A 26,470-nucleotide genomic window follows, 5' to 3' on the forward strand; every position below is an offset into this window, starting at 1 on the left:
CGATTACTGACAGATGGAGATTCTGCTGCGGGGAATAAAGGGTTAAAGTTCATTTTCACAACAACACCACAGTATAGCCAACCGTGTGCTGTATTTGTTCAATCTGATGATTGATACAATAACCTATTAAAGGAAGGAGCAGCAGAGACTATGATGTGTGGGACTTTGTTGTTAAGACAATTAGGTAAAAATAAATGGATATTTTAAGACAAAGAATGTGTTTTTTTGACCGTTTTGAAGAGCCCCAAAACCAAAATATGACATTTATAATGCAAAATAGGGGCTCTTTAAAGTCCAAATCCAAGTAAAATTGTACTTTGGACTTAATAATACAAAATTAAATACATATAATGTTAGGCTACACTGTAAAAAATTGTGGGTTCCACAAAATTCCTTCATGTTGTCACAACACAAATCTATTAAGTTAAATTAATTGTTTTTACAAATTTAAGTCAATTGAACATAAAACAATCAAGCTGCCCCACCCCCCTACAAAAAAAAAAAAAAAAAAAGAAGAATTTTGTTGTTTTAGTATCTTGTTGTTTTACAAAAGTAGTTTGGACAAACAGAAAAAGACATTTATAAGTGTATGCTATTGTGTATGTTATTTTATTAAAATACTATTAACTAGTGCTTCAAACCCTCTCTCTCTCTCTCTCTCTCTCTCTCTCTCTCTCTCTCTCTCTCTCTCTCATGCATGTGCAGCATGTGTACACACAAATGGCGGCTCTGCGAGTAAATGGCTGTGCATTAGTTCAAATCTGCATTTGCTGACAGACAGTTTGAGCTACCTATCGGAGTTATGGGAGACGCCGGCCTGACGCTATTTTAATTGGCAGAACATTTTTTTAGTTTTATACCTTACCCAGAATCTAAAAATACACATAAATACATTTAGATTATTTACTTAGTCATTACTACTAGACAGTGAAGAGACTTTCAACCAGCACAACAACAAAATGTTTTTGTAGACAATCACCTACTGCACCTGTAATAACTCTGCTAATAAGTGTGCTTTTTCTTTCAGCTTCGAAAGTGAATTAAAACCCAGCAGTCCCGTTGCTCTGGATGAGGATGAAGGTTTTAGTGACTGGACCCAGAAGCTGGAACGGAGAACACGGCTCAAAATGGAAGAGACGGCCAATGGAGAGAAGTTGCAAGAAGAGAAGAAAAATGTAAACACAAGACCGAAACAAATAGAGAAGAGCAGTTTCACAAGTTCTGTAGAGCATCATCAAACTCAGGACAGAGAAGGAGAGGATAAACGTTCAGACAGTATCACTAAGAAACCAATGGAGATCAGTGAGAGGCTGTACTCTCAGAGAGCAGAAGAATGGCTTGATCACAGCAAAAGAAGACAACCAGAAATAAAACCACCAACGGAGAATAAGGTGTCAGAAGCATTACAGTAGTAGAAATAATTGTTTAAGTTTTACAGTGCATTATGCAGCATGTCTAAATCAATGCAATCCCTCACAGGCTAAAGAGGAGAGGAAAGAGGTGAAGGTTTCATACACATCCAAAGTCTTCCTACAGCAAGAGAGGATTCCTAATGGGAAAGCAGAGGCAGCGCCAGAGGAAGTGACACCAAATCCAGTGAAAACCAAAAGATCACCTAGGTAACTAGAATATTTTTTTGTTTTGTTATATATATATATATATATATATATATATATATATATATATATATATATATATATATATATATATATATATATATATAAGCAAAATCACACGAGTAGATGCGATAGGCGCATTTGAATGATTTTCTAGCGTAATGTCTGGAGTGATGAAAAAACAGGTGATTTTGCTGACATTTTAAGATCATAAGGCTGAACGGCATGAGGTGCCATCATTCACTGTTGCAATCGGAAGATCACAATAATTAACCCCGAAAAAGCCAAAGCAGCGCATACTCTGTGGCTTCGCAACAATGATAAAAGTGTCAAACTCAATACAGATGAGGAGAAACACATGCAGAAACATCAAGAACCAGATTACCGTTGTGTTTGTGATAAGAAAAATTCCAAACACGTGCGGGCATTTCTTCTTTCTTTCTGTTTATTGAACTAGTCTGCAGTAATGAAAACAGAAGAGTCATTAGAAACAGATGGCCAACTCTATTTTATTTTAGTATAAATACAGCACTACAACATACAAAAGAGAGAGACTGACTTAGAAAGTCACTTACCATTTTGATAACGATTTGATCAGCTGAAGTTTAAAATGACACTGGGTTTTTCCACCTTTAAAGGGTCACGAAACACCAAAACACATTTTTTGAGCTGTTGACAGTGGTATATGTGTCCCACACTGCTAAAAACACTATTAGGACACCTATATTTCACTAAAAAGTGTAAATTGGTTGTTTTTGCGTTATTTCAAGCAAATTCGTACTTCCTGTTTGAAACGAATTTTTGAAGCTGCGTCACGGTCATGACATAATACCGTGTATTCCAGCGTGCAGACTGGACGTCTGTGCCAGAGTGAGTCTTATTACGTCTTACAGTGTGATGCATTAATGCATGAGTAAGGCTTGGTTCAAACCAATCAGCGCGCTCTATTGTGCAACTTCATTAATATTCATTAGTGTCACTGTTTACACCAGAGACGCCACGTTGTGTTGGCAAAACAAGCGTGGAGTGTTGCTTTTATAGTTTGCTGCCATTAAGTTTCGTTTTCATTTTCTCTCTGTGAGAGCTCAGTCTCACGTGTGGATTAACAGTGTACGCGACGCTCGACAACAATAACTCGCGTGTCTAAGGAGGATTATTGTTTACCTGAGAGCTGTTCTCATCTGCAAACGCTGAAATCCGGATTTGCTTGTAGTCTTCTCTTCATAAAGACGCGGCTCTAGTTGCTGGTGATTGTCCTGTCTCTACAGATTTGGTAAGTGAGTGACCAGTGCTCTTTGTTTATTTCAGTTAACTATTGCACTGAGTGCAAACTTGTTAGCACCGCATTTTGTGACCGGAATAACACACGCGGCTTTCTGACGCTACCTGCCGTGTGCATCTAAGTTTCCGGGAATTGCGGAGCTTTTTTTTCTCTCATTCGCTGTGGGGTATCAAACATTGCATGAAAAATACACGCTTAGAGCAGTTCCTCGAATCAAATATCGCGTTTGTCGCGAGGGGCATGAATGAATTCCCTGAATGAAAGAGCCAAACTGCAGTTAAAGTCCAACATTTAATAATCTGGCAAATAATTCAACTACAGATGTCCATGTAGGTTAAACACAATGACTGTAAAAATACACCATCACTTTCTCGTGTGAGTATTTTGACTGAAACTCGCGCGTGCCCAAATAGACACTCCCACACCATCCCACTTTAGTTCCTCCGACACTCCCCCCTAAACAGAGCTGGACACGCCCGCTTTTCTGACTTTTTCCGAAGTAGAGGTGTGAAAACACCCTGCTGAAACGAGGGGGTTTCATGGCCCTTTAAGGACTTATTATGCGGTCTCTGGTCTGCATCTTTGGTCTGCTCAATGACAGGCTAATACCCGCAGACACGCTTTCTCTCAGAAAAATAGGCACTATCCTGATAAATAAACTGCATAGTCGCAATTCCAAACAACTTCCTTCTTGACTAAAAACCCTCAAAAGTACATTTTGTTGTCCAACAGCAGCAATATTTGTCAAACTCTAGAGTGTCCTCTGCTTGTTGCTGCATGTGGGCAGTAATGCACAATAGTAAAATAATGCACAATAGTAAAGGGTGAAGAGGCCGGACAAGAGCTGTTATTTGCAGAATGTCGCACAGCTATCAGCTAATCAGATTCGAGGACCAGAAAGAAATTGCAGTATATATATATATATATATATATATATATATATATATATATATATATATATATATATATATATATATATATATATATATATATATATATATGTATGTATGTATGTATGTATGTATGTATGCATGTATGTATGTATGTATGTATGTATGTATTTCCCACACTGTATCTGTTCACTAAGGCTGCAGTTATTTAATTTATACAATATAGTAAAAAACTGATTATTAAACAAGATTATAAAACGTTATTACAAAAATAACAAATGTTAATAGCATATTTGTTTTATTATATTTGACAATATAACCATAATATTAACTATGTTTTTCTACTCAAAACCCTTCTATTTTCTTGTATTTTCTTTATAAGGTAAGAGAGAGAAAAGTACACTGTAATAAAAATCTGTAATTTTACGGTTTATTAAAACGAATTACAGAAATCTACCATAAAATAATATACATTAAACTACAGAAATTTCCTTAAATTTTAATTTCTGGTACATTTCTGTAATTCAACCTCTGTTATTTTACAGTAAATTTCTGTAATTTTAACTGTAATTTTCTGTAATTTTTTGTATGAATGGTGTAGTAAATAGCAATAAACTAACAAAGAAATGAACAAATCTTTACATATTTTTAAATGCATAGAATAACTGCATAAGTCAATTTAGAGTCCTGCATTTAAATATTTTTAATTTTAATACATGTCAGAACATAATACCATAATAACATTTGACTGTTATTAAAATGGCATTTGAACAGAAATAGAAATTCCATAAAAATACTGCTTTATTTGATTTAAAACCACTTAAACTTTACCAACCCTGTGAGTTATTTTAGGGGGGAAAATAACAGTATAGAATCTGGTCCGTTTAAATTTAGACGCTTATGTCATTCGTGTTATAGACATGACCTCATGCTGAAGCTGCCAAAAAATTATTTGCCAGGAAGCTTTCTAAAGGGCTATTAAGGGAGTTAGTCAATATCTGGTCTTGTATATCCAGACTTTTAACTAATACCATAAGACTTGGCTCACCCTAATGCTTATTCTGGCCAAGACTTACCCACTTTAACAAAATGAGACATTTGATGAACATCTAAAGCTACCAACCACTGACATTTGGTCTTAGGAGGTTAGGTTAGGATACTATGTTAATAATTAATTGTGTGGAAAAAAATAATCTCTTCAAATAAGCAAACACCAAATGTATGACTGATCAGAACATCAGTGCAAACATGAAACGTACATGACTAACGTCAATCTTATCACTACTCTACGGCAGAATCGTTGATACCAATCAGGTCTTCGAGACTAAGAAGGACACACATGCCGTCCTGGAGACAGAGCTGAAGCTGGAGAAGATTAGACGTAGCCATCAGGAAAAGGAGAATCAGGAAATGGAGAATCTACGACAGCGCCAAGCCGAGGCTGAGCTAGAGCTGGAGGAACTGAAGAAGAAGAGAGAGGAACGGCGCAAAACCCGTGAAGAAGAAGAGCGGAGGAGAGAGGAAGAGGAACAGCTGAAGCAGACCAAAAAAGAGGTGGCTGAGATAAACAGAAATACTAGCCTATTCTATTTTGGTTGTGGGAAAAAATAAACGTTCAGTACTAGTACACTGTAAACCCAATTGTGTAATCAAACCAATGAAACAAGAAACAAAATGAAAGGTGAACTTGGATTGAGTAGAAGCAGGTTTTGAGGAAAATAAGTGCTGAAATTAAGGATAAGGGTCTGGCTGCAGAGATGAACTTGCATCTTCAGGCTTGCACTCTCGGGCCTGCATGCTCAGGCACCCACGCTTCCTATGCAAGTGACACCTGCACCTGTCACGTCACTAGGAATCAACACAAATAAACTAAAAGTAAGTTTCCAGATCGTTTGCATTGCCAGTGACGACGTTGTCAAATAATTCTAAGTAGACTACTTACGTAGTACAACATGACAGACCGCACCCCAGCCCCCGAAAAGCATTTAGTATGTTCACTGTATGATTATTTGCTGTGATGTAAGTTTACCAAAGCAGGCTACTATTAACATTCATCCCAGCAAAGCTTATTATTTATATCAACTGAATATCAGTCTAAATATACACAACACAAGGTATTCTTCCACAGTTTTTCAGTTATAAAAAAACACCCGGCAAATTTGAGGTCTTAGTTTTTATTTTAAACATTACATGGAGTTGTAGTATTACAACTAACAGATTAACAATACGGACCAACAGCAATGATTCTAGACTTGGGAAACTATTCTTTATATCTATTCTCGATAAGTTAGCATGTCTGCGCAGGAGTGCACCAATATGAAATCATAGTTGTAGCGCAGCTTCAACAGTCTCTACAGCAGGGGTCACCAACCCTGTTCCTGGAGAGCTACCTTCCTGCAGAATTCAGTCCCAACCCTGATCAAACAATTAATAGTACCTGAAGCCTTCATTCATTCATTTTCTTGTCGGCTTAGTCCCTTTATTAATCCGGAGTCGCCACAGCGGAATGAACCGCCAACTTATCCAGCAAGTTCTTACACAGCGGATGCCCTTCCAGGCACAACCCATCTCTGGGAAACATCCACACACACATTCACACACACATCCATACACTATGGACAATTTAGCCTACGCAATCCACCTGTACCGCATGTCTTTGGACTATGGGGGAAACCGGAGCACCTGGAGGAAACCCACGCGAAGGCAGGGAGAACATGCAAACTCCACACAGAAACGCCAACTGAGCCGAGGTTCGTACCAGCAACCTTCTTGCTGTGAGGCGACAGCTCTACCTACTGCGCCACTGCCTCGCCCTGTACCTAAAGCAGCACTTGATAATCACAAACAGGTGTGTTTGGTCAGGGTTGCAACTAAAATCTGCAGGAAGGTAGCTCTCCAGGAACAGGGTTGGTGACCCCTGCTCTACATGATCCTAGCCCAGTTTTATGGGTCCTCCAAACATAATGTCGAGATCACTCGATAAGGGAACGTCTCGACTCGCTTAACGGAAAGAAAGCGGCAAAGATGATGTGTAACTTTACTGCAGAGCTGTTTTAAGGCAAGCATTCGTGGTTCATTACGATTTGTTTACGTAACTATAGCAACTGTGGCGCCCGTCGCCGTATGTTGCCAGAAACCACAATGAAACGCTTAGGGTGCTTTCACATCTGTAAATCGATTCAGTTGTTCTGAAACAGAGATTACAATTGTTACATTGTTGCTCTTTGCTCTTGGAGCGGTTCGCTTTCACACTGCAAAGTTTTTAATCGGACCAAAAGAGCTAAAACAAGTCACGTGCGAGTTAACTCTCCTCACGTTGGTCAGAGTGTCAGGGTTTATTTTGCAGCGTCCCGCTCAGCTGTCAGGAGAGGTGGTGGTTTGGTGGTGATTGACAAGGTGTGCGCAACGTGTCTGAGGAGAGATGCGGTGGGGATGGGTGAGAAGGGTGCGCGACGATGCCTATTTGAGGACCGGGAAGGAGGCGCAACATTACCGGGAGATCATCACTTTTTTGCGGGCATCCGGAAACTCGCAAAACTTCCCTAAATAATTAATTCTCTCATCATATAGTCGTATGCCTATTACATATCCATAAAACACTGTGATATAACCGCGCTCGGATCGGATCGCTTTCTCACTGCAATCGAACTGCTCCAGGGTTCGTTTCAATCGAGCCGAGACCTTCTCACTCAGGCGGTCTCGGAGCTATTACTTTGGTGTGGAACAGAGCGCGATTACCCTGTTCACAACGAACCGCGCTAACTGGGCAAACGAGACACGTTCAGAAACAAAAGTGTAGGTTTGAAAGCACCCTTAGAAAAAAAAAACACTTGAGTAAAGGTGACAGATAAAAAGTTTGTTGCAACGATCTTAATGAAATCCATTACCTCAGAGATTTTTCCGTCTCAGAGACACCCTTAAGTTAAATTACCGAAGGACTTTCATGCAAGCAGTCACAGATGGTGATTGTAAATTACATCACTTGCAGAAGAAGCGCGGTTGCCTGAGCATGCAAGTCCGACCCTGCAAGCCTGGAGGTGCAAGTGCAAATCTGCAGCCAGACTCTATTGAAATGAAGTGTTATTTTGCATGTGTGTACTTAACAGGAAGACATAAAATAGTCTGTAAGTTTGTTTTTAGTGGGATTTACAGAGGTTGTGGTTCTGCTGAAATGTGTTGGCCTACCATCATAGTGGAAGAAGAGTAAAGCCTGTGGTTTAGTTGAGAATGGGTTAAAAAACAAACTTTAAATGGGACCTATTATGCAAAAAATCACTCTACAAGTGGCTTAATCACAGTTGTGTGGCAACAATGTGTAAATTTAGCTAGCAAGCCAGTACAAACACTTGGATTGACATTCTCCTTCTGTACATGTCATCGAAGAGGGAAGCCTCGCCAATTACAGCCTGAGGGAGAAGCACTATTAAAGTTTTGAATCTGCCGCTATGCTGACACATAGGAAGTTGTAGCTTCACCTTCTTTTTGAAAGGAGGGCTGAGCACAATCTCATTTGAATGTAAAGCGACAGTCACAAAAATGACCTAAATCACCCTCTTCAAATGTTATCACTCCATTATCAGTGGTTATCAGCTGATAGATATGGGCTAGTAGGAACCCTTCTGAGCCTACTAGTAGGCTCAGAAGGCTGTTATCATCTATCCATATAGTTAATCAGCTATATCAGACTCCAGATCTGTTTTTACATTACTGCGATGGTTGGGTTTTAGCGTTGGGGTAGGGGTAGACATTAATTAAATACAAATATGGGAATAATGTTTAATAAATATTATATAAATAATTCTTGCTAATTTCTGGCTGCATCTATAGCTGATTAACCATCTGGATGGATGATAACAGCCTTCTGAGCCTACCAGTAGGTGCAGAAGGTCCCTACTGGCCCATATTTGATAACCACAGATAACGCTCATTTAATCCAGTGATAACATTCGAATCGGCTGCCTAATTTTAAACAAAGCCTAAAAGGGGTCAAACAGTTTTAAAAAATTGTGTGATATTTTGAATTAAAATGTCATATACACACTGTAGGGACATCAGAGAATTATTTTACATCTTGTAAAAAAGGACATAATATGTCCCCTTTAGGACTTGTATAAATTCCATGATTCATGTTACTTATTATGTTGTAAAAATGTATAAAAAGGTGTCTGATAGTTAAATTCACAAAAACACTTAATGATAAAGAATGTAGTTTATGTGACGTTAAAGCACACAAACATCCCAAAATAGTTTATTTAATAAACTTTTTAATGAACGTTATGATGAGTATGTTTGGGCCAGTAGCCATGGAAAATCATTGTTAGAGACACCTAAAACACTGTTGTAGTACAAAATAAAATCAAGTTCTACATTTGCACGCCACTGGCTTGCTTGGTTCAGGATCTGAAAAGCTATTTAGCGATGAATTTGATCTTCAGTGTTTGGACTCTCAGTAATGACTTCAAACCACACTGAACTGAGCTAAACTGAACTGAACTTAAACACTAAAAACTGAACTACCCTGATCCAGTTACTGTGACCGTTTATGTGAAGCTGCTTTGACGCAATCTACATTGTAAAAGCGCTATACAAATAAAGCTGAATTGAATTGAATTTAAAAAATGACATTTGCTTTTTGTTCAAACTAATTTAAAATAAGCTGAAACAACACAATTTTTGCCTTTCTTGGGGACAACTGTTTAATATTCAATCCACTTAAATTTGTAAAAAACTAGTGTTAACTTAATTCCTTTCTGTTGTCCCCACACAAATCAATTGTGTGGAACCCAGCATCTTTTACAGTGTATTAACTTTAAAAAAAAAATTGTTAGTTTACTCCGATGTTTTAATGCAACATTCTTCCACAAACATAATTAGCCTAATGTAAGTAATCATATTCAACTTATCAGGGTTTACAGTGTAGAACATTATTTAAAGAATAGCAACTTCCAACTGTAAAAGCATCGTATCTCATCACTCCAGGAGGACAAAAGACAGATGAAGGAGGACATCGAGAGGAGGAGGATGGAAGCAGTGGAGAAAAGAATGAAAAATATTAACGTCTCTCCCACTGATGGTGATGATCCATTTAATCCGCTAAACCCCATGAGTCCAACATTCAAGGTAACTGTATATCTTTGCACAAGTATTCTCGATCTTTCCCTGAATAGAATTTGATTGTTACAGCAATGATATCAGATAATAGTTCAATTGTTCATATGCACATTTCAATCTAAATAATAAGGAATAGATAGCCTGTATTTGATCTTGGAGGACCAAGGGCCTGTACCATGAAGTTAGATTAACTGGCTAGCCAGTTAAGTTTAATTTTAGACTGCACCAACCTCAAAAGTCTTAACTAAAAAAACTGATTGCATTCGTAAAACGTATTTTAATGACATGAAACTTTAAGGTATTCAAACAACACAATGCACAAATGCAAATGTAAAATCTATTATACTCTGTTGTAAGTGCATAGCAAAACATTTATTTTTCACAGATTTTGAACGATTATGACAATAATGAATAATCCCATTCTGTCTTTCAGAACACAAGCCCCAATTTATTTTGTAAGTTGCTCATGCTTGTCGTGCTGTGATCATACCCACATATTTTCAGTGTAAATGATAAGTGGTTGAACACGTTTTGAGTCAAGATTCATGCATGCATATTCATGTGATGGTGAAAAAAGGATTACAGGAATATTCCAAGTTTTAAATCAATGATCTGTACCACAGAAAAGTATTATGACTCTTGTTTTTCTAAGAATTAACATATTAAAGGGATTGTTGACTCCCAACATACAAATGATGTTAATTATTCACCCTCAGGCCATTACAACCCCCCGAGACCTTCATTTTTCTGGAAACACAAATTAAGATGTTTTAGATGAAATCTGAGAGCTCCCTCATCCTCCATAGAGAGTAAAGTTCCTAACTCTTGCAAAGTCCAGAAAGGTACCCAAAAAAAATTTCTCAAAACAGGCCATGTGTCTTCAGTCGTTCAACTGGAATATTATTAAGCTACATGAACTGTGTTGGTGGTAACGCATTACAAGTAATATGAGTTATGTGATAATATTACATTTCTAGGTAACGAGTAAAGTAAAGCATTGCTTTAAAAAAATTAAGTAATATTACTTGACTTACTTTTTAGATTAATTAATTAGCTTTTAAAAAAATAAAGTACTGAATTAAATTAAAGTAGTCACAATGAAAGAGATTGTCTCAATGGACAGTGATTTTACTAAAGACAAATAGTACAAAATTAGCAAACACATTGCTTTAAACTTTCAATATATACGGCTTGTATAGCTCTAGGGTCACGAAGTTCTCAGATAACATTATCCTACATTTTTTTATGTATTTTCTTAAAGGTAAATGCAGGTTATGCAGTGTGTTGTTAATTGCAGAACTCCTCTATTAAAGAAATAGACGAAAAAACAAGCTCTGAAAGAAATCAAGCCTCAGCCAGATAATAAAAAGTAACTCGAAAGTAACGAAGCACATTACTTACTATAAAAAGTAGCTAAGTAACGTAACTAGTTACTTTTTGCAGAGTAACTCAATATTGTAATGCATTACCTTCAAATGTAACTTTCCCCAACACTGGACGCGAATACCTTTTCATGCACATTAAACAAAATTAATAACTATATTCAAATAAAGAATTCATCTGTTCTATGACCGTGTAAACACATTATAACGCATGCATTCAGATATTCTGTGATTGGTTTCAGGCCTTTTCAGATATAAATCAGATATGTGACAATGTGAATATCATCTAAACAGGCAGATCGAATTTTCATTGTGTTTTGTACGTCATTAAACCTTCTACAATGTGGTACTTCTCTCCGGTTTAATGACGTAGAAGGAAGACCGTGTGTGGAGACGCCGACGCGGTAAACAACAACAGAGAAAACATGGAGGAGGAAAGTGGTCAGTCACCACAATTTGCTCCCACTAGATCTGAGATCTCTCTTGTACCCACAAATTCCTCTAAATGGTGGAGGACACCATATATACTGTAGGTGCAAGCTGCGATGGCGGCCCTTTCCCTCCTCCTCAAAATCATTCTAAAGTTGGGCGAACTTCGCATATTTCGCACAGCTAAAAGCAAGACAATTTCCTCCATCGTGGCTAGTGTGGCGCAGACACTACAACTCGCCTTTACACATGCACAACACCATAAATTGTATACCAAGTGTAAACACATTAATCACATATGGGTCACAATTAAAAGAACATGTAAACGGACAGGCAAAAAAATCAGATATAGTCAACAAATCAGAATTGGGCATCAAGACCTGACAGTGTAAACAGGGCCTTAAGGCTGATTTATACTTCTGCGTCAAGCGCACGTGTATGCTACGGTGCTAACGCATAGCCCTACGCCGTGGCCGTCGGCGTTGCTGACATGCACCTCTCAAAAAATGTAACTACACTTCGCAACGACGCGTAGCGCAAGCTCTGTGATTGGTCGACTTGGTAGCGCTGATGATTCTGGGCGGGACCAAGAGCCGCGAGAGCGGCGCGAGCCCAATGGAGCGATTGTTTACAAGTGTGGAGTCCCGCGAAGGAGCTCCTGATGGAAAGTTTTGTTTTGTGTTTACCTCATAGTTAAAGTTGTTGGACGTCCGCCAGGTCCTGCCTCAAAATGAGCAAGTTTGAGCCACTTGAACATCCCGGAAGCATTCAGAAAGAAAAAAACACAGGCGAAGAAACTTGACACAGAGACACATTAGCATCTCACTGCCCAGTAACATTTTGGAAGTGTTAATGCAGACCAACAGAGACAGCGCGCAGAAGTATAAATGCACAGCTACGCACGTTGCATGCACCATTGGTTACGCCGGTCACCTGACGCAGAAGTATAAACCAGGCTTCAGACTCTTGTCTTGGTGCGATATGTGAGCATGTGCCCTATACTGACACTGAGGAGAAGAAACTGTTGAATAAAGTCATAATTTTTGGCTATTGTGCACATAAAAGTAGTCTCATAGCTTAAATATATTCTGATTGTACCACTTAAGACATGTGGACTGTATTGAGGATGTTTTAGGTATTTGTCTGAACGAGTCAAGAACCTCATTGTCTATAGAGGATGAGGGAGCTCTCATCATTTCACATACAATATTTCATTTGTGTCCTGAAGATGAACAGAGGACTCAGGGTTTGGAACGACATAAGGTTGAGTAATTAATAACATTATTTTAATTTATGGGTGAACTCAAACTTTATACAGATCACATTTTATCTCACTACAGAACTTGAAATATTCCTTTATTTATGTACTTATTAATTTTGTACATTTTCCTAAAGGCCATTTTCATGTTTTATACATTATCTTTTATCATATCTTTTGTTTAACTATCAGAACTGTGTGACATTTTTGTAGCTGTGTGTCTAAAACCTATCAGTGTTTTTACATGTGCACTTATTGAGTAAGTAAGAGCAGAGTTTGTGCTTTGTTTTGGACTGTATTTACTGCATGGTCCACACCTATTGTCTTTAACAGTTACATTAACACATACTATTATTAACTTACACTTAATGACTTGCAGGACACGGTGGCTCAGTAATTAGCACTGTCACCTCACAGCAGAAAGGTCACTGGTTTGAGGTCACTGCATTTCTGTATAGAGACTGATGAATGTTCTCCCCATGTTAGTGTGGGTTTTCCCCACAGTCCAAAGACATGTGCTATAGGTGAACTGTGTAAACAATGTTGTGTAAACTGGTGTTAGCCAGTACTGGGTTGCAGCTGGAAGGACACCTGTTGTGTAAATACAGGGCGGTAAATACAGGGACTAAGCTGAAGCAAAATTAATGAATGAACCTACTGACATTTATGCAAACAGACAAATTGTGTCAAGGAGAGTGGGATTAAGAGCTAGGGGAATTGCAGGAGTGTTAATGAAAGAAAAACACCTCTCTTTCCTTTCTTTTCATGGAAACTTTCAGTTTTTAGAAATATTCTGACAGTATGGACACAACTGACTTTATCAAATCCTTAAATTAATGTAAAACATAATTCAGAGATTGCATAATTTTTATTTTCATGACGTTCTGCAATGATTCCGGATTTGCATTAGTTATTCATTGATAAACTGTCAGTCTTAAAGCTGTCGAACAATATGGAAACACCCCAAGGGGGACCTACAGTACTATGCAAAAAATTACTTTTATATATCATGTGGCAACAGTGTGTAAATATATCCGGCTTTTAATAGTAAAAAAAAAAAATAAATAATATATATATATATATATATATATATATATATATATATGTGTGTGTGTGTTTTTTTGTCAGCATACTTTATAAAAACAGTCAAAAACACTAAAAGCCCCGCCCATTAGTGACGATTTCTTCCTCATTAGCTTAAAGAGCCCTGTGTGAAAAGCAACTGTCAGCCATTCGAGTTTTCACATCGTCCCTGCTGAAGAGAGCCTTAGGCCCCGTTTACACTAATGCGTTTTCATTTTAAAATGCATACGTTTTGCTACGATTACGTAATTCGTCCACACCTCGCCGGAGTTCTCGAGCACCATAAACGGAGTGTTTTGAAAATGCTGGAGAGGCCGTTTTCATTCTGAAATGCTGCTGCTCCGTCTTAGTGTGGACGAGAAAAAAACGGAGACATCTGAAAACGGAGGCGGGACTGCTGAGATTCGCTACCTGATTGGGGCTTTTGTGTCATTGCTTTCGTCACTGTATGCTTCCCTTATTCATCAAGCCTCTATCACATGACTATAACACATGGCTTTAACGCTACCGGAAGAGAGTACTGTGAACAACAACATAGGCACAGAAATGGGAGCGTTGTTTGCACTATTGTCTGTTTTAGGCGCCATAGTGCAGTTATTCAATTGTTACGGTTAGTAACAACTCGACCTTGTCGTCTGTCCACAAAAAGACCTCTCTTGCTTTCTTTGCCATCGCGTTTAATGTTCAACCGGCATTTGTTGACTAACAATAACTAAATGCAGAGCGAGCAACATGCTTTCTGTTTATACTAGAACGTGCATGCCCAGAGTGCGTGAATGGTCACGTGATAAACGTTTTTGGTGGCGTAGTGTGGACGGAGATATGTTCAGAGATGCTAGGTAAAATGCTAGTGAGGACGCGGCTCGTTTTTTATCTTAAACGCCAATTTAAAACTAAAACCCACTAGTGTAAACGGGGCCTTAATAGATTAGAAGTGTGAAGTTTTAGGTTGCACAAATGAACACTATTTTTTATATCTTCTTCTAAGCCATTTATATTTTACATTTTCAGTTTTTCATAGAAACAACTTTAGTCTTGTTTTGAATCTGCCACTATGCTGACATGTGGGTGTTTTAAGCTCTGTTTTTATTTTTAAAAAGAGCACAATCTCATTTAAATTTAAAGTAACAGTCACCAAAACGGCACAATTTAGGTAAAAAAGGGGCAGTTTCAAAGAGTTATTAAAATATTTGTGGGGTATTTTGAGATGAAACTTCTCATATACACTCTAGGAACATCAGAGACTTATTTTACATGGACAAAATGGCATAATTGGTCCCCTATAATGGTAGAATTTATAACCAGAAGAGCCTGCACAACAAACAAACAAACAAACAAACAAACCCTTAATCTAAACTACACCACGGAATAATAAACTTGTGGCTTGGCAACTACTAAGAAACCAACCAAACATTTGAACACTCTGGGAACTACCCAGTATTAGGGCAATCAGATTTGTGCAGGAAAAAAAAACTAGTTCTGCAGACTTTTTATTGTCTAAAGAGGATCAGTCTCTAGTTAGATCTTACCAACATAAATAGAGCGAATTTACTCAGCCCCTCAGTGGCTCAGTCTAAACACAAACTATAGGTCAAGAATCTAGAGCTGGAATTTATAGCTCTCACATTGTACAAAACTTACATCTGAGAAAAGAAAACACAAGTACTATAACAATATGAGACGTTTCAAACATCACAAGAACTTGAAAAAGAAAGTGACTGTATCTGAACATCCTAAACCTTTATGGAAGCTCTTGAGGACAAAGCAGATTTACACATCTTCATCTCAAACAACAGGATGTGTTTATTCTTGGTCATTGTGCAATATCTCACAAGAGTTCAAGAGTATTCCAAAAACACGTGGGCGTGGTCAGCAAAGGAGAAGGAGGGGAGCGAACAACTGTTGTCAGTTAGCTTACAAAATGAGACACCAACCGTGAGGAGACGCATGATTTTATAGTTTACAAAGTTAAAATGCAAAGAAATAAACAGTAATTTAATGCCCTGCTACATTTGTTATTCGTAATTTCATATACAGATAACCACAATTTATATCATTATAAAGATAATCGTGTTCATATAAACACTATAAATGAGGACTTTTCCCTCAATCCCCTGGTCTGAATGCAGACTCAGTGCAGCAGGTCTCTTGCCCTGTCTATTTTAATCATTAGCCCTGCTGGTAATCTGGAGGATTTAGGTGAAAACAGCAGCACGGCGATGTGTCTAAATGTGTATGAGCTCCTGATAAAAGACAGCGTCCGCCATTCTCCAATTCTCGTACTGCTCTCCCAACAAAAATGCTTGCTGCACACAAACAGCTTTGCTGTATCGGCCCAGACAGCATCGCGGGGAAAAACATGCAACAAACCCCGTGGATCATGGAAACAAACACATATGATGCTTCATGAACAGCTAAATACTGTGTGCCGTGAGTGGATATGAATAATAATGAGAAACCGACACGACATCTTTGTACTTGCGGTTTTGCGCTACTTCGCCGATTTTGATCCCATCCCATTTTAAACCATAAAGCTGAAATTAGCTGACAAAAGCTCAAAATTATCCAGTTTTCCCCACAATTACAGCTAACAGGTGCTAACATTGTCCTAACTGATGCTCAACACACACACAAATCTGTTAAAATCTCAAAAAAAAGTACTTGAGGGTTTCGTGAACCTTTAAAAAGATGAAGTAAGTTAACTATGTGCATAATTATAAAAAAAATGCTGTCCATTTAACAGTTCAAAGTTATAAATGGTTTATTCGCTTTTTTAGTAAGGGATCACTTTGTACAGTGTATTGAGTAGGATTAGGCGTGTATAATAAAATTACTTTATAAGAATTATATAAAAATCTGAATTACATAAACTAAAGGATTTCCAGGGCGATGCAGTGGCGCAGTACGTAGTGCTGTCAAAAAGGTCGCTGGGTCGCTGGTTTGGCTCGGGTCAGTTGGCATTTCTGTGTGGAGTTTGCATGTTCTCCCTGCATTCGCATGGGTTTCTTCCGGGTGCTCCCATTTCCCCCACAGTCCAAAGACATGTGGTACAGGTGAATTGGGAAGGCTAAATTGTCCGTAGTGTATGAGTGTGTGTATGAATGAGTGTGTGGATGTTTCCCAGAGATGAGTTGCGGCAGGAAGGGCATCTGCTGCATAAAACCTTCTGGATAAGTTGGCGGTTCATTCTGCTGGGGCGACCCTGGATTAATAAAGGGACTAAGCCGACAAGAAAATGAATGAACGAATGAAAGCGTTTCCAAAAGTTTATTATTATTTTGTCTGTATTTTGTCTATATGTGTATGCATGCTTAGGTAACGTATTATATCCACCCCAAATATATAATCTAGTAAAAAAAAAAATGTCAGTAGGAAAAAATATAGACGTCAAAGGTGGCAGGTTTTCACCTTATTTTTGGAAAAGAAAAAAATCTTAAACAGGTTTGAGGTTTCGAGGTTTGAGGGTGAGTAAATTACAGTAAGACAGAATTTTCCGTTTTCTATCCCTTTAATGTGATCCTAGATGTAAGAGCTAATAATAATAGACTGAACAAAAAAATACACCAGCATGATACTTTTTCACTGGAATTCAAATTTACTAGATGAGCTTTTTGAGGTTTGTGTTTTGGGGACCATAACCTTTCCAGCGCTTGCACAGGATTGATGGACAGTTGAAAGTACATTCTGAGTAGGCAGAGGTTAAAAAGTCAGCAGGTTTCAACATCAACACAAGGGATCCTTTTGTGTGCCTGGAACAGAAGCCTGTTAACATGTACACTGTCAGTCTGAGGATGTGAGAAAAGACAGGAATGGAACAAACATGTGGATCAAATGTACAAATCCTAAAGGACTTGTTTATTTTTAGTCTAATGTCCACACTGTAAACAATTATATGATCAATTAGTCATGCATTAGACAGCATATGTTTTTAGTTCATTGTAACTTATTAAACTAAGTTAAGCCGGCAGCTAGCTCTCTGCAACTCTCACATGGTCACTCACTGAAGCTAAGCAAGGCTGCGCCCGGTCAGTACCTGGATGGGAGACCACATGGGAAAGCTAGGTTGCTGCCTGAAGTGGTGTTAGTGAGGCCAGCAGGGGTGCCCAACCTGCGGTCTGTGTGGGTCCTAATACCCCAGTATAGTGACGGGGACTCTATACTGCTCAGTGAGCGCCGTCTTTCAGATGATACGTTTAACCGAGGTCCTACCTCTCTGTGGCTGTTAAATCTCAGGATGTCCTTCGAAAAAGAGTAGGGTTTTCACCCTGGTATCCTGGCCAAATTTACCCACTGGCCTTTGTCCATCATGGCCTCCTAACCCTCCCCATTCATAATCGGCTTCATCATTCTGTCTCCTCTCCACCAATGTGCGGTCATGCGCAAAATGGCTGCTGTCACGTCAGGTGGATGCTGCACACTGGTGGTGGACGATGAGATCCCCCCCACCCCATTGTGTAAAGCGCTTTGATTGCTCAGAAAAGCACTAGATAAATGTAAGGGATTTATTAGTATTATTGTTATTATTACTATTAATCATATTCTAACTTCATTTTATAAGTTATGTAAGTGGTTTTATTTGCAAATGGATTAGTTTGATTCAGCCTTAAAATTTAGGGCAGCCAGGATTTGTTATTATTTTTTCACAGTGTTATGATGTATTTGGAGTGGGTTAAATGAAATGCACTGCAGTCAACTATTTATAATTGTGATCACAATAACTTCATAATAATTAGACATTTTTCTCTTATTTTAATTTTACACTGCTTCAATTCTGTACTTAAAGATCCAGCCACAGAGGTTCAATGGAGCAGGAAATTGTAGCTAAAACACATTGTAATAAAAATATAAAATTGCTGAGCTTTGTTTTCGAACATTTTGTTAATATTTGTTATATTTACAGTATTTTCTTGTTTACATTCCAGATAACTGAAAGGACAGAATCCCTGAATCGCTCTTTAAAGAAGAGGTGGGTTCATTCAGCAACATAAAACACTAATAAAGCACAGTGAACGAGCATGTGTGAAATCTGTTTGACATTCTTGGCCTCTGAGACTTTGTTGTACATTAAATGGCAGATTCTTGATAAAATCTTGAAAGTATTCTGGCAAAAAGGCTGTTGTCTAAAAGTAAATATTGACATAGGTGGAATGAGTTGTTGTAATACTTTGTTAATCCATCACCTTGTCAGCTATGATTTATGGGTCAACAAACTTTAACCAGATGTGGAGTATATACTTTTACTGCTTTCTTACTGTCTAGTGAGATATTGCTGTGGATTAAAATAAGACTTATCACCATATTCAAACAAAAAGCTCAGGACACAATTAATTATTAGTATTTTCAATATTTTATTTTACTATATATCATATATTCATACGCACTGTATTCAAATGTAAGAATAAACATGCTTTTATATTATGAAAATCATAGTTTGATGTGTTTTATGTAATTAGTTTTTATTTTAATATATTTTTATATTTAGTTTTTGTAGAAGTCACAGCATGTCGTACTAAGTGAAGTTTATTTATAAACTAATTTTGAGAGGATCACATGCTTATGATTGCTTGCAGCCGGTCCCGCATTATATTAATTTATAGGGATGTAACAGTATCAGAATTTCACGGTACGGTAATACCTCGGTATGAATGTCACGGTACGGTATTTATTGAATCATTTACAGGAAAAAACAAAACTTATGAAAATACTCCAAAAAAGTGCCAAAAGTGTCAATGACATACAAATTAGCCATCTATCTGTAAGCTTTGAAACAGGAACTTCAATTTTAATAACAAAAAAATATTAAACCATGTAAAAAAATTAAGTTTCAATTTAGTATTGTTGAAAACTCATCACATTCAACATTTAATCACTCACTCACTCACTTAGATAGAGATGGGTTTTAAGGAAAATTATCATATAAATATAATCTGGTAAAAGCTGGTATCTCTGGGTATTTACAATGTCCCCTGCAACAGAAAAAAACCCTCTCATTTGGGACTGAGGTTTCTGGGACAAGAGAGATATGACTTGGCCCAGGTTGACAGCAGTGGGTAACGTTGTGCATTGTCTTTCCCCGACTTGAGAGGACAAACCATGAGTCTCATGTCTGCATCAATCTGAACAGTGTGCTGACAACACCGCTATTCAGTACGCGCGCGACAACACAGCTGATAAGAACTCGCGCGACAACACCGCTATTCAGTACGCGTGCGGCGACAACACAGCTGATAAGAACTCACGCGACAACACCGCTATTCAGTACGCGTGCGGCGACAACACAGCTGATAAGAACTCACGCGACAACACCGCTATTCAGTACGCGCGCGACAACACCGCTATTCAGTATGCACGCGGCGACAACACAGCTGATAAGAACTTGCGCGACAACACCGCTATTCAGTACGCGCACAACAACACAGCTGATAAGAACTTGCGCGACAACACCGCTATTCAGTACGCGCGCGACAACACCGCTATTCAGTATGCGCGCGGCGACAACACAGCTGATAAGAACTCGCGCGACAACACCGCTATTCAGTACGCGCGCGACAACACCGCTATTCAGTATGCGCGCGGCGACAACACAGCTGATAAGAACTCGCGCGACAACACCGCTATTCAGTACGCGCACGACAACACAGCTGATAAGAACTCGCGCGACAACACCGCTATTCAGTACGCGCGCGGCGACAACACCCGCTTTAGAGTTTTCCAGCTCTTTTTCATCCCCGCTTCTAGCAGCACACTCCATTTCCGCATTACTGGATCTGTAGGGACAACAGACCGCAAGGGATGATGGTCAAGCATGGGCTGATGGGATTTGTAGTTTTCGCTACCTCCCATTCGCTTCATTCGCCTGAGCAAATTTTCTCAGAAGACCTATAGTTTTACCGAGTCATGCGACTACGGTAATATCGAAAAAAATTAATATTGCGGTATGACGGTATTTACAAAACCGTTACATCCCTATTAATTTATGATTCACCAATCAGACGATTCTTAAGCCACTATAAATACCCTAAGTTTCATATAACAGCCATTTTCGTTTTGAAGAATCCCCCCTTCCACCCCTGCTCCTCCTCCTTTCCTAGATGGGTGACACGGTAGCCCAGTGGTTAGCACTTTTGCCTCACAGCAAGAACATCACTGGTTTCTGTGCAGAGTTTACACGTTCTCCCCATACTCACTTGGGTTTCCCCCGGGTTCCCCGGTTTCCTCCCATCTAAAAACATGCAACTTATCCAAATTGACACCATAGACATGCTCCTAATAAGTAGTTATCTCATAAGAGCAATCCCTATCTGTTCATTAGCTACTACAGCAGGGGAGTTTCGAGATCTACCTGAGCTCAAACTCCCCTCTCGCCTTGCAAACAGGAGGGAGCCCCGAGCTCGAGGTTCTTATGAGCTCAGGGCTCTCTCCCGAGACAGCATACCGAACAAGCTTTATAATCAATCATCAGCTAAGTGTGAACTCTTAAATTTTATTTTAAATACTGAAAGTGATGTCCAATAAGCAAAATGATTTGTTTTGAAAACAGCAACAGCTTCAAGAAGACCCAGAGACCTGTACTGCTGCCCAAGATTGATGACAAGCTGGAACAATACACACATGCCATTGAGGTTCAGTTTCATCTTGCTACTTGTTGTGCTTTTATGTGTTAGTACTGTATATACATGTAGAGTGAAAATATGCACAGCACAGTAAAATGTAATTTAGCTACTTAGAGGAGTGAATAAACCTGTTGCTTTAAAGGTGACAAATTAAATTTTCTTTAAAACGTTAGTAGACATGTTATAACTTGGAACTGTTGAAGATGTCATCAGTTGGGAATTTTACACAAGTACAAGTTAATTTACTTTGGTTACATTATCAATGGTTGAGTAATTAAGTACACTTTTTGTCCTGTGAAATGTTAAAACAAACCGGTCAACTTGACCAGGAACACTAAAGTAAGGGGCGGGATGTGAACACGACATAAGGGTTAAGTATCAAACGCTTTGTTTAAGAATAATCTTTAAAACTTCAAGTTTTATTTAAAGCTTTCAGGTCTGTCCCTGCCAGCAGTCAGATTAGATGGTTTATGTAGAGTTATTACATTTTTCATTACTGCCTCCAGAGACATTCTCTTGTTATAGTCGCAGCATTTTCTTGAAAACAATGTATTCCTCTGATTCACTGATCCTGATCATCAAATGTTTCAGATCTCTTCTAAAGAAGCAAAGACGCTTAAGTCAGCAGCAGTGGACATGCCCTGTGTCTCCGCTCCGGTGGCCTCCAAAAAAACTCTGTTTGAAGGAGGAGAAGTCTGGAGTCAAACCAGCCTAAAGGGAACGCCTTCTAAGGTCAGAAATCAGAGATGGTTATTTTTGACCCACACCCACAGTGAAACCTTTGTCTTCATTCACTTAACTTTGTGTTCTGGGAGTCATTTATTGGTCATTTTTGTAGTATCGCGATAGCGTACTGATAATTTAAAGATCCAAGCATTATAAAAGTGGACTATTTGGGGTATTATTGGGACAACGAAGTGCTTAAAATATATGAACAATCCCTGTTAATGCAGACCCAATTATCTGACAATATTAATATATCATGAATGCAGTTAGTCTGCAATTGTTGACATCTTTCACAAATTTTTCACAAAATCAATCATGTTTTTGCTGTTTCTACAAACACAATAATAAAAAAAAAACATTTCAAAAGTTTGCATTTACATTTTTTACTTAAAAGGTTGCACATATTAGAATTTTACAGTCAAGACTGCACTGAAAACCCTAATGTTGTCTTTATTTAAACAATTAAGTAAAGTTGACTGTACATTACTTAAAATTTAGCATTTTGTTCCTGTCACCTAAAAATATGAGTTATTGTAACTTATGTACCATGAAAATGCATAAACTTAAGATTTTAAGTGTAATGACCTCAAAATCACAACTAATCCTTTGAAAAAAATAGGTCATTTTCACAAATGTAGTCTTGACTGTAAAATTCTAATATGTGCAACCTTTTAAGTACAAGTTCTTTTTAAAATCAGAAAACAAGGCTTCATGTATAATTATTCATCATAATTATTTTTTTTTAACTTAAGAAAAATACCATACTTCAACAGCTAAGACGTTTTGTTTTGTTTTGTTTTGTTTTGTTTTGTTTTGTTTTGTTTTGTTTTGTTTTGTTTTGTTTTGAGAAAATTCTTAAAGATATTGGGGGTTTCTTGACTTTATTTTGGGTACATTATTGTTTAATTCAACATATTTTCAACTAAGAAATAAAATAAATATGCATAGAAAAAAAAAACCTGGTCACTGATTCATAGTAAAAAAAATAAATAAATAAAACTGAGTGCGTTGAAATATGTTGATCTACTTTTGCGTTAATTTAACAACTTGCAGATAATTTAGGAATTAAACTTCTTAATGATGGTATCCAAAACATCAAATCTTATTTAGACAGCACACCAATACATTTTCCAAAGATTGAGTTATCTGGACAATAAAGACGTCCTTAGGCTGAGCTTAAAATGCAAAGTTTCCCAACTAACAAACAGTTTGAAGTACACTGAAAACCCTTATAAGTTGACTGAACTAAATTAATTGAGTAAACTTGTTGATTCAATTTACTTAAGTAATGGAGTCTCCCAAAAACTTGCATATTTTAGTTTATTTAACTTGCTGGTTTAATAAAGTACTAAGATTGATGTGCAGTTCACCTAACTTAGTACTCTTTTCAAAGGAAATAATTGTGATTTTGAGCTCAGAACACTCTCACAATCTTAAGTTTATGCATTTTCATGGTACATAAGTTAAATGAACTCATATTTTTAGGTGACAGGACAAAAATGCAAAGTTTTAAGTAATGTTTGGTCAACTTAACTTGACTGTTTAAGTAAAGACAACATTAGGGTTCACAGTGTACATGTGTGTTCATTTATTTATGTTTGGATTTATATTTTTAGGATGCCGACTGTGTAAAAGTAGGTGTAGCAAACCTGATCAACCATTGGGTGAAAGGAAGCCCGGAAGGTGGGAACAGACACTCCCCTTCTGCACCATCTGTAAGTCTATTAATGAACATGCAATGATTAAATAGTAGCCAAAGAGCTGGCCAGAGATGAGCCCCCTTAAATTATTCGCCCCCCTGTTTATTTTTTTCCCCAATTTCTGTTTAACGTAGAGAAGATTTCTTCAGCACATTTCTAAACATACGTTTTTAATAACTCATTTCTAATAGTTGATTTATTTTATCTTTGCAATGATGACAGTAAAAAATATTTACATTGACATTTAAAGGCTTAACTGCGTTAATTAGGTTAACTAGGCAGGTTATGGTAATTAGGAAATTAATTGTAAAATGATGCTTTGTTCTGTAGACTGTCGAAAAAATATATAGCTTAAAGGGGCTGATAATTTTGACCCTAAAATGACTTCTAAAAAATTAAAAACTGCTTTTATTCTAGTTGAAATAAAAGAAAAAAGACTTTCTCTAGAGAAAAAAAATATTATCAGAAATACTGTGAAAATTTCCGTGCTCTGTTAAACATCATTTGGGAAATATAAAAAAAAAAAATCAATGGGGGGAGAATAATTCTGACTTAAACTGTGTGTATTAGTAGTATGTAGGTATATTATTATTATTATTATTATTATTATTATTATTATTATTATTATTATTATTATTATTATTAACGTATTTAAATATAGTTGAAAACATATATACACTGTGAAATCACCAAATGGTTAATGTAATATGCCACCTTGTGGCTGAATGATCTACTGCAACTTTCCTTTTCATTTTCGCAAAATCCAGTTCATCAATCACTATGCCCTATAAACTGCAGTGTTCTGTGATGTGGGTATGTGGTTTACAATGTTGGCGGTTAAGGTCTTAAGAAAAAAAACCCCTCAGTTCATTATTTCCAGATGTAAGGAACATTGTTTCTATCAAACGTAAGCGTTTTTAAGAGAAAACATTGCCTGTGCCTGTTTTTTAGGAAAATCATTGGGCTGCGTGATTGCATATCTCTGAATCACTTATTGAATGATTCTACATACCTTTAAAATTAGGTAAAGTTAATCGTGACAAGCCTCTGGTTTATGTCGAACAAATCTTACAAAATCATTTACTCGCTCTCATGTTGTTTGAGATTCAGTCTCAAAAAGAGTTCTTCTATAGACTGTCCTGCTTTCTTAAAAGCTTTTGAGATGAACAAAAAAATACATAAAATAGCATTAAAATAACCCAGATGAGTTGTGTGATGTATTTAATATATTCTAAAGTCATATGATTGCTTTGTTTGAGAAACAAAGATTGTACTGCTATTCATGTAAAATCTCAGTATCAGCTTTATCATTTGTTTTGTTTATTTTAGTTTTCTGAAATAATCTGTAATGCCCAAATCGTAAAGTAATCATTCTTTTGACTTAAATCAGACTGCTCTGCTTCTTATACGTTGAACTCATTTTAAACTGTAATAAATTCCCAGAATCTCACAACAATTTTTCACAATAAATTACATTACTTTATAGGATTTAACTGTTAAATTGTAGGTATTCAGAATTTTTTTGTTAAATTAAGGCTGGCATCATGATTACAGCGTTAGTTATAGGAATTCGAACACTATTAATAATTTATTCAACATAGAAATTAAAACACAATAACTTTAATGCTAGTACAGGCACTTTTTTGATATTTAAAAATATGTACAGAATTATGAAGCACCTCACAGTAATTTACTGTTAATTTACATACAGTACCTTACTGTTAAAGTTTTGCAATTATTATCCAGTAATTTACTGTAAATTTAAGGTCAAATATTTTACAGTGTAAGTGAACTAATAAAGGGTTTGTCTACCCCGAAATGAAAATCTTCGGTAACACTTTATAATAACTACACACTATAAATCATTTATTAAGCATTAGCTAATAGTGAATTCATTTTCTGTTAATCATTAACTCTACATTAATAAACGTTAGTAAGCACTTTATAACTGCAGCTACTAATGCTCTATTCTTGACTTATAACCACATTTAAAATGTGCTTAATAATTGTATTTTCATACTTTGAAAATGATTTATTAAATGATATATTAATGATTCATTACTAAATTAAGTATCGTATAATTTACAAACCAGTTGTATTTAAGAGTAGTTAAGGGTTTTTAGGATCATTCAGAAATGATTAATAAACTATTGAAATCAACATTTATTTGTCTTATTATTCAGGCATATATTAATGGTTACTATGCATGTTAATAAATGCTTTATCAACTCAACTTCACCTAGTTTTGTGACCTGATCTAAAGTGAGGACTATTTATGCTTTATAAATCCACTATAAATGACAAATAAAGGCTCAGTTAAACTCTAAACAGGAAAAGTGACGTTATTCATTCCTATTTATTTAAAGATACACAGATGAAA

General features: G+C 37.1%; 1 protein-coding gene across 3 annotated transcripts in view; it reads left to right on the forward strand.

Annotated features, from left to right (window-relative positions):
- The window catches only part of lsp1a (lymphocyte specific protein 1 a), a 63,138-nt gene that overhangs the window by 27,187 nt on the left and 9,481 nt on the right, over positions 1 to 26,470 (forward strand). For 2 of the 3 annotated variants that reach the window (XR_015526701.1, XM_087312543.1), the window contains exons 3-10: positions 1,028 to 1,391; positions 1,480 to 1,619; positions 5,084 to 5,342; positions 9,768 to 9,908; positions 18,974 to 19,017; positions 21,592 to 21,673; positions 22,256 to 22,396; positions 24,007 to 24,105. Coding sequence is in view for 2 of the 3 variants with exons in the window: in XM_087312543.1 (XP_087168669.1) it covers positions 1,028 to 1,391; positions 1,480 to 1,619; positions 5,084 to 5,342; positions 9,768 to 9,908; positions 18,974 to 19,017; positions 21,592 to 21,673; positions 22,256 to 22,396; positions 24,007 to 24,105 (1,270 nt within the window). In the remaining variant the exon portion in view is untranslated. Of the gene's footprint in view, positions 1 to 1,027; positions 1,392 to 1,479; positions 1,620 to 5,079; positions 5,343 to 9,767; positions 9,909 to 18,973; positions 19,018 to 21,591; positions 21,674 to 22,255; positions 22,397 to 24,006; positions 24,106 to 26,470 lie in introns of all 3 variants that reach the window. The other variant, XM_087312542.1, reaches the window with a different exon arrangement.

This window comes from Danio rerio, chromosome 25 (assembly GCF_052040795.2).
Source record: "Danio rerio strain M-AB ecotype USA chromosome 25, GRCz13ab, whole genome shotgun sequence".
In the NCBI taxonomy this organism is placed as follows: domain Eukaryota; kingdom Metazoa; phylum Chordata; class Actinopteri; order Cypriniformes; family Danionidae; genus Danio; species Danio rerio.